This window comes from Callithrix jacchus, chromosome X (genome assembly GCF_049354715.1).
Source record: "Callithrix jacchus isolate 240 chromosome X, calJac240_pri, whole genome shotgun sequence".
Taxonomy (NCBI): Eukaryota; Metazoa; Chordata; class Mammalia; order Primates; family Cebidae; genus Callithrix; species Callithrix jacchus.
This window is the reverse complement of record NC_133524.1, coordinates 33358589-33373893: the sequence shown is the minus strand read 5'-3', so window position 1 is coordinate 33373893 and position 15305 is coordinate 33358589. Positions and strand designations below refer to the sequence as shown.

The 15305-nt window shown below is 31.4% G+C and overlaps 1 protein-coding gene across 17 annotated transcripts in view; it reads left to right on the top strand.

Moving 5' to 3' along the window:
* The window catches only part of DMD (dystrophin), a 2312475-nt gene that overhangs the window by 895797 nt on the left and 1401373 nt on the right, over window positions 1-15305 (top strand). For all 17 annotated transcript variants that reach the window (XM_054251383.2, XM_035288503.3, XM_054251382.2 and 14 more), the window contains 3 exons: window positions 8177-8322; window positions 11458-11670; window positions 15124-15237. In XM_054251383.2, the coding sequence (XP_054107358.2) occupies window positions 8177-8322; window positions 11458-11670; window positions 15124-15237 (473 nt within the window). The remainder of the gene's footprint in view (window positions 1-8176; window positions 8323-11457; window positions 11671-15123; window positions 15238-15305) is intronic.

Here is a 15305-nt window from a genome sequence, read left to right as displayed (position 1 = left end):
GAGGAAAATAAAAGAGCAGCTGAGGTCATATGAATAGGGTTTCATTAAGTCTAGCTTGCTGTATGTACAAGAATATTTGCTAGGCATCTTTTAATACTTCTGTCAATTTATCCGAAGAGTATTATACTTTTAGGATACATGTGGCAACTGAAACTCTGCAAAGGACAAATTATTCTTTGGGCTACATTTTACTACTGGATCACTATAATTACATAAATCCTATTTTATCCTTTGATGATAAAAGATAAAAGTGGAGCAATTATGCAAATTCATACCATGTGAGCAGCAAATTTTTCAAGATGTTTCTTTTGTCTCTCATTGAATTGCTTTAATAAGATGATGTTAATACATAGTATCTGCTCCAAAATGTCTCTACTCATCAACTTAATTTTAAGACAAAAATTCTTTTCAGAGACAGATTAATAACCACCTTTATGAAATAGTAAATGGGTTTTTGGTTGACTGTATACGTGCATATATATGTTCATGTGCACACACAAAGAATAATAGAGTAAAATTGGGTTTGAAGGCATTAAGATAAAAGTATTTTTTGAAAAAAAATCTCTTCCTCAAAGTTGTTATGGGAAGCACAGGACCATATGTTTGTTTTCTACTAAAACTTAATTAGTTGGAAAATACATTATCCTATTGCTTTTCTTTGTAAATATTTAAAGAATTCACCATATAATATCATTTCCAGAATTAATGTAGTGATGCACAAAGGTTTTCTCATTTCCTTGACTTTCATTTTTACAAAAATGAACTTAACTAAATAAAGCAAAGGATAAATACTTTTTTTAGTACTTCAAAGTCGTTTTTGCTTAGGGATTTATTTTCCTGTCAGGTAGTAAAGCTTTATAAATAATACCAGCTCCCTCTAGTGGATTTCAGCATACTTGTTGCTGTGCCTCTGTAAAATCAATTTGGGAAAATATTTTAAATGTCCTAGATTTTCAAATACTGACCTATTTAACACTAATGTATTTTTGCTTGTCATAAAATACATAAACCTCCCTTAAAGTTAAATACATTTAGTGGCTAGACAATAACTTTTGGACAAAGGAGCCTTTTCACTGGAAAATTACTTTAATCTATATATACCTCTTAATTATATTAAAGTTAAACTTTTTATCACTTACTTTAAAGATGTTTAGAATAGCAATTGATTTGAGATTTACAACATAAATATATCATAATATATAATCTATGATGTTACAACATAAATATATCATAATATATAATCTCTATTCATACAGCTATCCATCCATCCATCCGTATCATCTGTATTTTTTAAAATTTCATACCTACAAATGATGATTGTTTATAAAACTTCCCAACTTTTTCACTTCATTTATATTTAAATAAATTATCCTCATTTCCACTTTACCAATACATCTTTAATGTTATTCACTCTTTTGGAATGCTTGTCTAGATATTGATAAATAACCCTTTAAATATAAAATATATATAGTGAATGAAAACATGTAGCATATCAAATTATGTAGCAGTTTATTGTGGTAATTTGTAATTATTTTAAATAATTGCACATGTGTATTCATGATCCCTGAACTGGTACCATGGAGTAAATCTCATGGCTTGTATTACCCCATGGTACTTTGGACATATTAAGTATTCAGCAAATAAGAGCTAACAGAAGTGCCTAGGCATCCATAGTGACATTTATTTCCTCTTTACCTTTATAATCTAGCTTTTATCACAAAAATCTGGCTTTTGAAATATATTTCCCATGGTGAAAATTGATATAAGGAGTTGGTGGTTGTTACCTGACAGAAGTGATAGGAGAAAATAATATAAAAAGATACAATTCTTTCTATTTTCAAAGTACTGTTTAGTCTATAAATAACTAATTTATACATTATTTTATCTAAGCCTCAGAGAAACCCATTGAGTGTATGTTTTTATTACACCTATGTCACAAATAACCTAATGAGGTTTGAATAACTAAAAGGATGGATATGAGATGCTATAGTAACTAGATCATATACATGAATGTTCTTAACAACATTATTCATAATAGCCAAAATGTAGAATAAACCCAAATGTCCATCAACGGGTGACTATATGAAGAAAATGGGCACATCCATGCAATGCAATGTTATTGTGTAATAAAAAGGGATGAAGTACTAATACACGCTACAGCATGGATTCCTCTTGAAGACATTATGCTAAGTGAAAGAAGTCAGTTACAAAAGATTGTATGTTATGTGATTCTATTGATATAAAATGGCCACAGTGTGCAAATCTGTAGAGGCAGAAATACGATTAGTGGTACCTAGGTCTTGGAGGATGAGGGGGCGGAATTGTCTCCCATGACAATTGATAAAATACTTTTCTAGAAATTGAAAACCAGAAAACCCATGCTGTATGCTAGATGAATATAGAAATACAGCACCCAGTTTGTTATAGATAATTGTATCAACAAGGAAAAAAATGAAACCTTATTTTTAAATGTAAATAAGGGAAAAATTGGGATGTAATTTGAGTTTATTTCATCAGCAATGTGGAAAACATGTCAAAACATAATTAGGAATTTTGTTCATTTGCTTTAGGTTTGCAGAAATGGAGAAGATGACAGTATTACTTATGACAAAGCCAGTGTTTCATCTGTTCTAAAGTTTCAAAATGATTCTCTTCTGTTCTACACCATTAGATTGCTTTCAGAACAGTGCCTTGCTCACTTATTCACTAATAAATTCAAGAAATATTTTTGAACACCTGGTATGTGCCCTAAAAGTGCTGGGCACTAGGTAATGTACTTGGTGGAGAAAATCTAGAGCAGTATTATGTCTTCACGGAGCTTATAGAAAAAAGATAATAAAATTGAATATCTGAATGTTATTTCAGATTGTAATCACTTTGGGGTCTGAAACCGTGATTCTGGGGAGATGATGTTAGAACAAAACCTGTAGAATGTGCAGGTGCTAACTGTGTGATAAGTTGGAGGAAGGACATTAAGAGAAATGGAAAGAAACCCAAATGGCCAAAGGTGAGAATAAGGGCTTGGCATATCCCAAAGACATAAGGGAGACCAGAGGGGCTGGAACCTAACAAATCATGGAAATATTAGGACAAGATGAGGGAAGAATTGCTCAAGCCCCCCATAAACTTCTATAAAAGTTTGGATTTTTAAGAGCAGTTGACATTTCCAAATTTCAGTTGAGGAAATTAAGTAACCTTATTTGCATTTTTGAAAAACTCACCCTCTAGCCGGTATGTGAGAAAGAAATGGAATACAAGTCTGAGGAGAAGCAGGGAGACGTGGGAAGAATAGCCACACAGGGGAGAGTCCATTGAAACTTAAGCTACAGTTGTGATAAGATAAGGAAAAATCAGTGCAACCCTTGAAAAGGTGATGATGTAGCAGGGAAGATACTCTTGCCAGAATTGCAACAAAATAACTTTTGCCTCTTAGAGAGACAGTAGAAGAAAATTTTAGGGTAGCCAGCAAGGATGTTCTCCATGGTCATAATTTCCAGCTCTGTGGTTAGTCTTTACCCCTCCCTGTTAAGATGCTGAGACTGGGAATTTAAATGAAGATTTATGTGAACTAACTCTTCTAGCTACAGGTCAGAAAATTGACCTAAATTCCTTTCTTAAAATATAATTTTTTTATTTTAAAATTTAATTTTTAACACATCTAGGCAAAGGAATCTTTTATTCCAGTAGACACATACTCTGTTGCATTGCTCCTTCACTCCTGAATCCAGATAAACTATCTGTAAATATTTCTTTAAAAATATTGTATTATTTTTATCAATACCAACAAGAGCAAGAATAGCAGAAGTATTTATTTAAGCAAGCTATGTGCTTATTATTGTGACATAAAATAGTTGTTCACTGACCTCAAGAATCATGGGAAAACTTGCTAAATGCCAAGTTAGAGCAATATACATATACACACACGCATACATATATATATTTTTATCAATACCAACAAGAGCAAGAATAGCAGAAGTATTTATTTAAGCAAGCTATGTGCTTATTATTGTGACATAAAATAGTTGTTCACTGACCTCAAGAATCATGGGAAAACTTGCTAAATGCCAAGTTAGAGCAATATACATATACACACTCGCATACATACATATATATATATGTATATAAAATTTATGTGGCAGGAACCTCATACTTTTTTCCAAAATGGCTGTACTAATTTACATTCTCACAATAGTGAACAAGTGTACTTTTTTCCATAGCTTCCGCAACATTTATCTTCCATCATTTTGAAAATAGCCTTGCTAATTTTAACATGTTTAAGGTGTTATGCCATTGTGGTTTTCACATTTTTCTGATGTTTAGAGATGTTGAGCATTTTTTGACATGTCTGTTGGCCATTGGTATCTCTTATTTTGTGAAATGTCTGTTTAGGTCCCTTGACCATTTTTTAATCAGGTAACTTATTTTCTTGCTGTTGAGTTGTTTGAGTTTTCTATATATTTTGATTGTTAGCTCCTTAACAGATATGTGGTTCGCAAATATTTTCTCTTGATATGTGAGCTGTCTCTTCACTCTGTTAATAGTTTCCTTTCCTGCACAGAAACTTTTCAGTTTGATGCAATCGAATTTGTCTATTTTTGCTTTTATTGCCCATGCCATGTTCATTTCAGCATTATTCATAACCGCCAAGATACAGAAACAACCTCAGTGTCTATCACAGGATTAATGGATAAAGAAAATATGCCATATATATGTCTGTATATACATATATATACGTATATATATGTATATACATATATATAAAGTGATATACACACACATATATATACAGTGATATATATAATATATAGCGATATTTATATATTTCGATATCAATATATGGTATATATACACAATGAAACACTATATAGCCTTTATAAAGAAGGAGTTTCCATCATTTGCCACGATGTAGATGGAAATGGAGGACATTATGCTAGCTGAAATGAGCCAAAGAAAGACAAATACTGTATAGTCTCACTTATATGGGGAATCCAAAAAAGTCAAATTATAGAAACAGAGAATAGAAAGGTAGTTACCAGAGACTAGAAGGAAGAGGAAGGTTGGGAGAGGGAAGGTGTTAATCAAAGGCTAGAATGTTTCAGTTACTGAAACTGGAGGAATAAGTTGTAGTGATCTCTTGTACTGCATGGTGGAAACAGTTAATAAAAAACTGTATTTCAAAATTGGTAAAAGAATACATTTTAATATCTTCACAAAAAAGATAAGTTGGTGAGGTGATGAATATGTTAATTAGCCCAAGTAACTCTCTTTACAATACATACATAAAGCATCACATTATACCACATAAATATACAGAATTATTATTTGTCAGTTAAATATAAAATAGATTAACAGGATATTTTGAAGAAATTATTGCTAAGTGAATAGAGCTACTTTTAGCAAATCGTGAAAAAGAAGGAAAATTCACCAAAAGAAAAAAATAACTCTTATTCTAATAAATATTTCAGTAGCATGGTAGTTTATAGTTACACAAAGTTGGTTAGAAAAATGCAATTGAACTGGAAAATAAATCAGTTGTCCAGAAGGTGAATAATAGAGCAGTACTTATTAAAATGACCTCAATTTCACTTGGTTCATTGGAGTTTTATGACTTTTAAAACAAAATCTCAGGTGATCTTAGATAAAATTCCTATAAACCCATCTGTCTTACTCATGTCAGACCACACCTGGAACCCTTTGTGAAAATGGAGCCTGACCAGCAGGGACTTTCAGCAGAGCAAGTGGCATAAGCAAAAATTTGTGAAGTGATTAAATGATGTATTTTCATTGTAGGATAGAATATTGATTTTGTTAGAAAACTGGGCTAAAATCCCGATTGAATTCCCAATCACAAAGATTCTTGTATTTCAAACTAAGAAAACAACTTATATGTTGGCATTAGAAATTCAAGTTATACCCAAACTTTCTTGCACTTATAATTATCTGAAGAACCATTTCTATGTTAATCATCATATATTGTAGGTCCCATCTTATTTCTTGACACCTTTGTCAGTGTTCACATTTTAGAGAAATGCTTACTTTTGTCCTGATCTGTGTTATTTAATAAAATTTGGAGCCTTTGCTGGTTGTATTGCCTCCGAGACTTTAGATTGATCATGGGGAATAGGAACAAGTTCGGCGTATGGTTGGCAGGGAAATAAAGGCTCAAGTTGAGTATTTTTCCCAAGTACATGTATGTCATGACTTCAGCTTCTATACATATATGCAATGCATTTTCCCCTCACAGGCAATGATGGGGAATTCAAGTTGGACTCAATTTCATATTCACACCATGACTTTTTAAAATGTATATGTATATATTTTATTGCACTTTAGGTTATGCAGTACATGTGCAAAATATGCAGGATTGTTGTGTAGGTACATACATGGCGATGTGGTTTGCTGCCTCCATTGATGTCACCTATATCTGGCATTTCTCCTCCTGTTATCCCTCCCCAACCTCCCTACCCCCCGCTGTTCCTCCCCTACTCTACCCCAACAGACCCCAGTGTGTGATACACCCCTCCCTGTGTCCTTGTGTTCTCGTTGTTCAACACCCGCCTATGAGTGAGAACATGGGGTGTTGTTTCTCTTCTTGTGTCAGTTTGCTGAGAATGATGGTTTCCAGATTCATCCATGTCCCTAAAAAGGACACAAACTCATGATTTTTTATGGCTACATAGTATTCCATGGTGTATTTGTGACATTATCCTTGTCCAGTCTATCATCGATGAGCATTTGGGTTGGTTCCAGGTCTTGGCTATTGTAAACAGTGCTGCAATGAACATAACTGTGCATGTGTCTTTATAATAGAATGATTTATAATCCTTTGGGTATACACCCAGTAATGGGATTGCTGGGTCAAATGGAATTTCTATTTCTAGATCCTTGAGGAATCGCCACACTGTCTAATGGTTGAACTAATTTACACTCCCACCAGCAGTGTAAAAGTGTTCCTGTTTCTCCATATCTTCTTGCATCAGTTGTCTCCACATATTTTAAGGATCGCCATTCTAACTGGCGTGAGATGGTATCTCATTGTTGTTTTGATTGCATTTCTCTAATTACCAATGATGATGAGCATTTTTTCATATGTTTGTTGGCCTCATATATGTCTGATTTTGAAAAGTGACTGTTTATATCCTTTGCCCACTTCTGAGATATCTTAAGGATTAGTAAATCTCTCTTTACGTCTGTCAAATTTGCTGTTAAACCCATGCACTTAGTTCTTATTTTTCACTTACTGTATTTTTTATTCTAGGATTTCTTTTGGATTATCCCTAAAATATGTTAAATCCTTTTTATCATTTACAGTTCTCTGCAGCATTCTCAATCTTGTGTCTAATCTCTTTCAACATGACCAGTGTTGCCCCTTAAGTGACATTTCATATATAAACACACACATATACTTTAAAACATATAAACTTGTGTGTATATACATACTGTGTATCTCTAATACTTTCCTTAATATACATATTAATATAATTATACATGTAAAAGTTTATATATATCTATATATACACAAACACATACACACACACACACATATATGCCTCTTAATAGCCTGTTTTCTCAATTGTAGTTAGGATTAACAATGTATACCTCACACATTTATTATAAGAATTAAGAATGTAATATATATGGGATGATTATTAGAGTTCTTGATACGTATACTAAGCATACATAAATGGGTTTTGTTTTGGTAAAATTAGACATGACATGATATAATTTAAAATTCAAGGGCTTTTGATAATGATACTATTTTTTCCAAAGGCAAATGATAGTGCAGAAAGAGAGTAGCCTTTCAATATCAGATATAATTGGACTCTGCTCAGTTTCTCCAAATACCATCTGTATGACCTTGGGCAAATTACTCAGCTTCTCTGTTTTTCTGTTTTCTGACCTGATCTGTTTTTCTGTTTCCTGACCTTATAAATGAATTAAACAATACAGAATTTACAGGCTGATTTGTGAATGAATGTAATATATGTAAGGTCCCTGGCAAACACATGTAACAGGAATGTATCTTCATAATCATATTCAAATATGCACTTCAGATTTTCTAATTTTGCTAATATTTGAAAATAGTAATATGATTGAGTTTAGTGACAATTTAGGAAAACACAGCAAAGTGTGAAACAGTTTATTGATTCTCATTCTTTTTTCCCTTTCGATAAAGTTTTTGACACTTTGCCACCCACACGCTATCAGGAGACAATGAGTACCATCCGGACGTGGATCCAGCAATCAGAAGCCAAACTCTCTATACCTCAACTCAGTGTCACTGAGTATGAAATCATGGAGCAGAGACTCGGGGAATTGCAGGTTTGTGAAAATTTGAATGTCAAAACAATAAAGCAGTCCTCTTATTTGTCAAACAATCACATTGATGTAACCTTTAAGTAATATTAGAATTTAACTAATTGTGGCAAGTATGGTAGTTTGCCCATTGAGCAAAAGAAAATGAGACTTTAAAGTATTATTTATATATACACTCTCTATCTATTTATGGATATATCATATATATATGCTGTTTTTGAAAACAATGATATGATCTATTTATGAAGTATATTTTTAGTTTAGCATGCATTTTCAGACATAGTGATTCTGCTTATTAGAAAAGCCATGGTGCTATTTCCCTCCTTTGCTTCTTTATTTGTAACTCCTCTAACATTCTCAAACAGATGGGTAAAATCAGTGTACAGTCATCTTGGGGATGCATGGGGAGTCAGTTCCAGAAATTCCTATGAATATCAGAATCTATAGAAACTCAAATCCTTTATATACATGGTGTAATATTTGCACATAACTTTGTACATTCTCTGATATACTTAAAATCATCTCCAGAATACTTATGTCTAATACAATGTAAATGCTATAAAAATTGTTGTTATACTATATTATTTAGGAAGTAGTGACAATAAACAAAGTCTTACATGTTTAGTAAGGATGTAATTATATTTTTCAAGTATTATTTATTAGTAGTTGATTGAATCCACTGATTCAGAATCCACAAATATGGAGGGCTGGATGTGTTTATAAAATTAGTTTAAATTTAAACGTTAATAGTATGTAATATTGTAATGAGAAAGTTGAATTCTAATAGCTACGTGTTTTAACATCCTTATATCAGGAAAGAACATACTGATATGGGAAATGAAATAAATAATTTGTAAAAGATTTTAGAATACTTTTCTTACTAATTTTAAAATAGTATATTATATAGTCAAAAATTTTCTATTTCTTTAGACATGAAAACATATTTAGGAGCTGAGATAATATGTGTACTTTAATAAAAATGTTTTAAAAATTCAAATTTTAACATCATATAGAATCTTTTTCTGTGTGTTAAAATGTTTTTAGAAAATGTATTCAAAGGAATATATATTTAAACAACTTTTCTTATTTAGTGTCTTATTTAGATATTTATTCTACTATAATACCAAATGGTAGCTGCTTAACCTTTTTTTATTTCTTTTTGTTGTAGTTTTTAATGCTTGGCATAATGATTCCAAAGTTTATTTGGAAAAACCTGTGGCCTAATAGAACTAATAAACTTTTTAAAATAAGAGTAAAAACATGAAACAATAAGCAAAGTGGAGAAAGAAAAGGCAATTAGATGAGCAGAAGAAACTACTTCCAGTGAACTAGATAGTGAGGAAAGAAAATAATTGTTCATAAATATTATTAGGAAATGTATTAATTAACAAAAAAATGAAGTTTTAACATTTTCCCCAAAGTTACACCAAAATAAAAACCACATATAAGAAAATATTCAAAAGCATAAACTTTGGAAAAGTTTTTAAATAATAATGTTATAAAACTTTAGGTGGAGAAGCATAAAAACCAATGGAAGCAATCACAAACATTGTAAAAACACCAGAGACAATTTTGAAGAAATATGATACCAAGGAAACTTTTTTTCTGTGAGTAAGGAAGAAAGTCCTGAATAATGCAGACTTCAAAAGGAGATACATATGGATAATAATCCTATGAATAATTGTTACTTAAATTGTAACTGAAGAAGTAAAAAAATTCATAAAATAAGTTATCTATTTTGCATACTAAATTGTGTTCACAGACAAAAATGATGTAAGTACAGATTTGGAAGTGAAGAACTAAAAATTCTCTCTTACTGCTGGAAATGTATTTTCAATATGGATTTTACTGGAGTTAACTCTTCAGTGCATCCCAATAACATACAAGAACATTAATATAATTTCCATGCAGTCTATATCTTACAAAAATAATCACAATCTACTCAAAGATATAAATGAAACTTGAGATAGAGAGGACATTGATTGATAGATGAATGGGTGGCTAGATAAATAGAGATAAACATAATTTACAGGAGTGGAAAACTAGAAATTAAATTATAGAGCTAATAATGGAAGTCGTTAAACTAGAGAAGCCATTACAATTTTTGTTTTTGAAAAATACCCAATGACATGGGCAAATGCTGACAAAACACGTAGTTCAAAATGTAGCTACATGCTAGATATTATCTAAATAATCAGTCATAGGGGAACAATTTTAAAAAGTAAAATAAAAGTGAAGTTAAAAAAGTAAAGTAAAAAAAAATTAAGTACCACGAAATAGGCATAGAATACTATGAAATTATAAAAGTTAGATGTTTAACGAATTTTTGTTTGCTATAGGTCACATTATATGAGAAAGAACAACTGTCTATTTGTGCATATAATATGATTATATATTTAATATTCAGCTATACATAGAAAAAATTCAAAAGTTATATAAAATTTTAGTTCTTTTTTTTCCACCTTTTACTCATGAGCCTTTATTATTTTATAAAGAGAAGGGAACATTTAAGTAAATATTATATAGGGTAAGCCTAAACTTGGCATCCTACTATAAGAGATTGCATGTGTTATACAGAATAAATGTTAATAAATTTTATAAATTTCTTGCAAAATTATCCTCGAATTCCACTGTAGTTCTACATAACAGAATAACTTTTTTGAAAATATAAAATATTAAGTACCTAGATTATTCAATAAGTATTTCTATTTCACATATCAATATTATTAGCTATAGCTTTATGTAGAGAGAATCAAGTCTGCTTTTCTGTAAGGTCAGTATAATTAACTTCAATTCCATTAACTTTATCACAAATGTAGTTATTAATATATGCACTTAAATCAATAAAAGTAGATGCACCAAAACTCTTTGACTCTGTAAGATACAGTTTTGAGATACACTTGACATTATTTAGAACAATACATATGGAGTATTAAATAAAATATCACTAAAAAATATGCAAGTTACTCTTAGGATATGTAAAATTTAAATTACCACTAAATGTTTATAACTGATATAAGATCATCTACTTTGTTTACATATTTGAATCACATAGATTTCATTTTAAGTATAGTTAATTTAACTGAAACTCATCAGTTATTATTCATCAATTAGTATAAATGTACTTAAATTTTTTTTGAGGCTTTACAAAGTTCTCTGCAAGAGCAACAAAGTGGCCTAAACTATCTCAGCACGACTGTGAAAGAGATGTCAAAGAAAGCACCCTCTGAAGTTAGTCGCAAATATCAATCAGAATTTGAAGAAATTGAGGGACGCTGGAAGAAACTCTCCTCTCAGCTGGTTGAGCATTGTCAAAAGCTAGAGGAGCAAATGAGTAAACTCAGAAAAATTCAGGTAATTCAAGATTTTACTTTCTACACTCATTTTTATTTACTTATTTGTTTCCCTAACAATACACTATAAACTGTAAAGGTACATAAACATTTGAACTCCAGCATCTTTCAAAGTTAGCGATAAGATGAAAAGACATGAGTCTTTTACAAAGGATGGTGATTTACTTATTCCTTCTAAGAAACGAATAAGAGTTTTCTTAGATTACTTTTTAGAATTAATTTGCTATTTTCACCAATACCAATAGGAATTAAATGTGCTTTTAGTTTAATGATTTTCAGAACCAATCATTCCTTTAGTCTGGTTTTCTTTTAAGATGTAGGTAATCATTTAGCTTATGACTAGAAAACAGTTATACATTATACATCTGTATAATGTAACCATTTTATATATATAACTATAGTTTATATATGATTATTTCCTATGTTACATTTTGTTTTTGCTGTTTTGCTACTTATAAAAATGTATGATTCAACTGTGCTGCCTACATGTGCTATTATATATAAAATATGGTGATAGAGTCATATGATTATATTATATATAAATTCCATTATGCAAAATTTCCTATATGTATATGTGTATGAGAAATGTAGGTGTGTTGATCTTTTATGACACTCTTAAGAAATTATCACAAATTTAATGGCTTCAAACAACACGAATTTACTATATCACAGTTCTGGAGGTCAGAAGTTCAGAATTAGTCTCTGTGGGCTAAAATTAAGGTGTCAGCAGAACTGTGTCTATTTTGGAGGATTTAAAAGAGAATCTTGTTTTGTTGGCATTTTTAGCTTCCATATATATGTGTATATATGTATACACATAAACACCTTATTTGTATATACATATAATGTATATTCACATACACACATATAATGGAATTATATCATGTACATATATACATTATATATAATGTAATCAAATATATGTGACATGTTACATATGTATATTAATGTTACACATGTAATATATAGTGATAAATTATTTTATCACATTTCATGTGTAATTATATGCTTAAATTTAGCACATCACTTGTTTCTCAAACAAAATTCTACTGACTTAATTTGTTTGAATAGTGCCACCATACTAACAACCACTCAAGCTAAAGAAAAACAGTAAACCAAAGATTGCATTAAGGTCTGAAAGCCTAAAATATTTAATGAGGTGAGTAATGTGTCCCTTGAGTGGTCATTTATTGTGAAAAATGTTAATGGCGAGAAGGAAATGTCGAAAACATTATGATTGAAAACCATTGCAACAAGATGCTTCCAGATTTAAATTCCAGTCTAGCTACTTAGCTTTTGTCCTTACCTTTTATAAACCAAAACACTAAGCAAACCTAAAAGATTATTTAATGTATAGCATGTCTTTACTTATAAACATATGTGTACATGCATACCTATGTAAATACTGCATGAAATTATCACTTATTGGCCAAGACCAGTGGCCCATGAGGGCACAATTACATGGCTCTTGTCATCAGTGAGCCCACATTCTAGTGAAGGAGTAATGTAGCTGTATTCAGTTCCCATGACACTCCTAACAAATTCAATGGCTTCAAACAACACAAATGTATTATATTAGAGTTCTGGAAGTCAGAAGTTCAGAATTAGTCTCAGTGTTCTAAAATTAAGGTGTCAGCAGGACTGTGTCTGTTTTCGAGGCTCAAAGAGAGAGAGTCTGTTTTACTGGCATTTTTAGCTTCTAGAAGAAGCATTCCTTGGCTCATGTCCCTATCCTTGGTCTTCAAAGTCAGCAGTGTAACATCGTGCAGTGCCAATTCATCTTTCCCTCTCTATCTCCATCTCCCTTTCTTTCTATCTCTCCTTCTTTCCTTTCTCTCCCTATCCTATTCTCTGTTTTGGCTTCCTTTTAGTTAGAACCTTTATGATTACGTTATGCTCAGCTGGATGATCCAGTGTAATCTCTCCATCTCAAAATCCTTAAGGTGATCACATCTTCAAAGTTCTTTTTGTTATGTTAGGCAACATACTCACATGTTTCAGAGACTAGGGTGTGGGCATCCTGGGGGTAACATTATTCAGCCTTGTACAGTAAATAACTTAAGCAGTATGGGAAAGGTTATCATAGTAAGAAGATCCAACACAAGCTCAAAGAAAAGTTTATGAAATATGATTGGAACATAGGTTAGCTCTGCTATACATTGAATAGGTAGAATTTAGTTAGCTAATAGTGACAAAGAAAGAGTTCTTGACAAAGCATAGTAGTGGCATTTTCAGTTAACTGGAATAAGTTCAACATTGGGGAGATAATATATCTGGGGATTAATAAAATATTATGGTTGGAAAAATGGTTTGAGAGTAGACAGTGAATGACCTTGGATGCCATGTTTTACAATCTGAGTTTTAATCTGATGGTGATGAGACTAATAACAATAGCAACAATTTAATAAGAAAAACTGCTATTGATTATTTTACAAAGGGAAATATACGATTCCACTTGTGTTTTCAAAACACTACCCTCACAAGATGAAGGAGGAGAGGAGAAGATTACTGGCATCACTGTAGATCAATAATTAGAATGAGGTAAGTCTGAGGCAGATATCACAACGAGCTAATGCAGTAATGGAGTCAATAGTAAGATGTGAACAAGGACACTGAAGATGTGGAAAAAGAGCAAATGTAGACTTGAAAGATAACAGCAAGGTGATGATGTTGAAGTTATCTGATTTAGATAAGCACTTTAAAAATTATTGATAATCATATTAAAGGGGAAACTTTTTATAGAGTATATATTTTCAATAGAAATTGAAGTAAAATGGAAGAAAATAACACATGTAGACAGCATAGTTGCATCATACTTTTTATAAGTAGGAAAACAGCAGAGACAAAAGGTAATATGGGAAAGAATCATGGGTGGGAGGTATTGGCTATTTATAAATGATAAAAGATGATGATTTTTACCTGATCATTACTTCATACTGTTTAGACAAATAAAAGCTAAAGCTCACTCTTTATGACAAAATCTTAGTCTGAAAGTTCCCAACTGGAAGGACTATTTAAACTGTCAGCTGGAGAAAACAATTTGTGAAAGTTCGGTTTTAGGGAGGCTATAAAGACACGATTACATTGAGTTTATTGTTCATAGTTTGTTTTATGTACTGTAAGGGCACATTGTTAGTATTCTCATGAGTTGTTTTGTAACTTAAAATTTCTCTAGAGGGGGATGTGATTTAATGTTCTCGAGAGTAACATCATAAAACCACATTTGGTAGTAATTTTTTATTTTTAACAATAGCAGACTTTGCACACCAGTGCTCATACAGTAGACCATAAAAATGCAGTCTTAGTAAAAATATTCTTTTTCTCAAGAGCTACTTAGAGACACCCTTTAAACATGGGAATTGTTTTAGGGCTGGTGTTTAGATATCTCACAATGAAGAAATGTGTTAGAAGTAATCAGCACACTAATAATGCCTTATAACGGGTCACATTTCAGAATCACATACAAACCCTGAAGAAATGGATGGCTGAAGTTGATGTTTTTCTGAAGGAGGAATGGCCTGCCATTGGGGATTCAGAAATTCTAAAAAAGCAGTTGAAACAGTGCAGAGTAAGATTTTTATATGATGCCTTTAATATGAATAATTGTATATGAATATTATTTGGTTAGATGAGTGT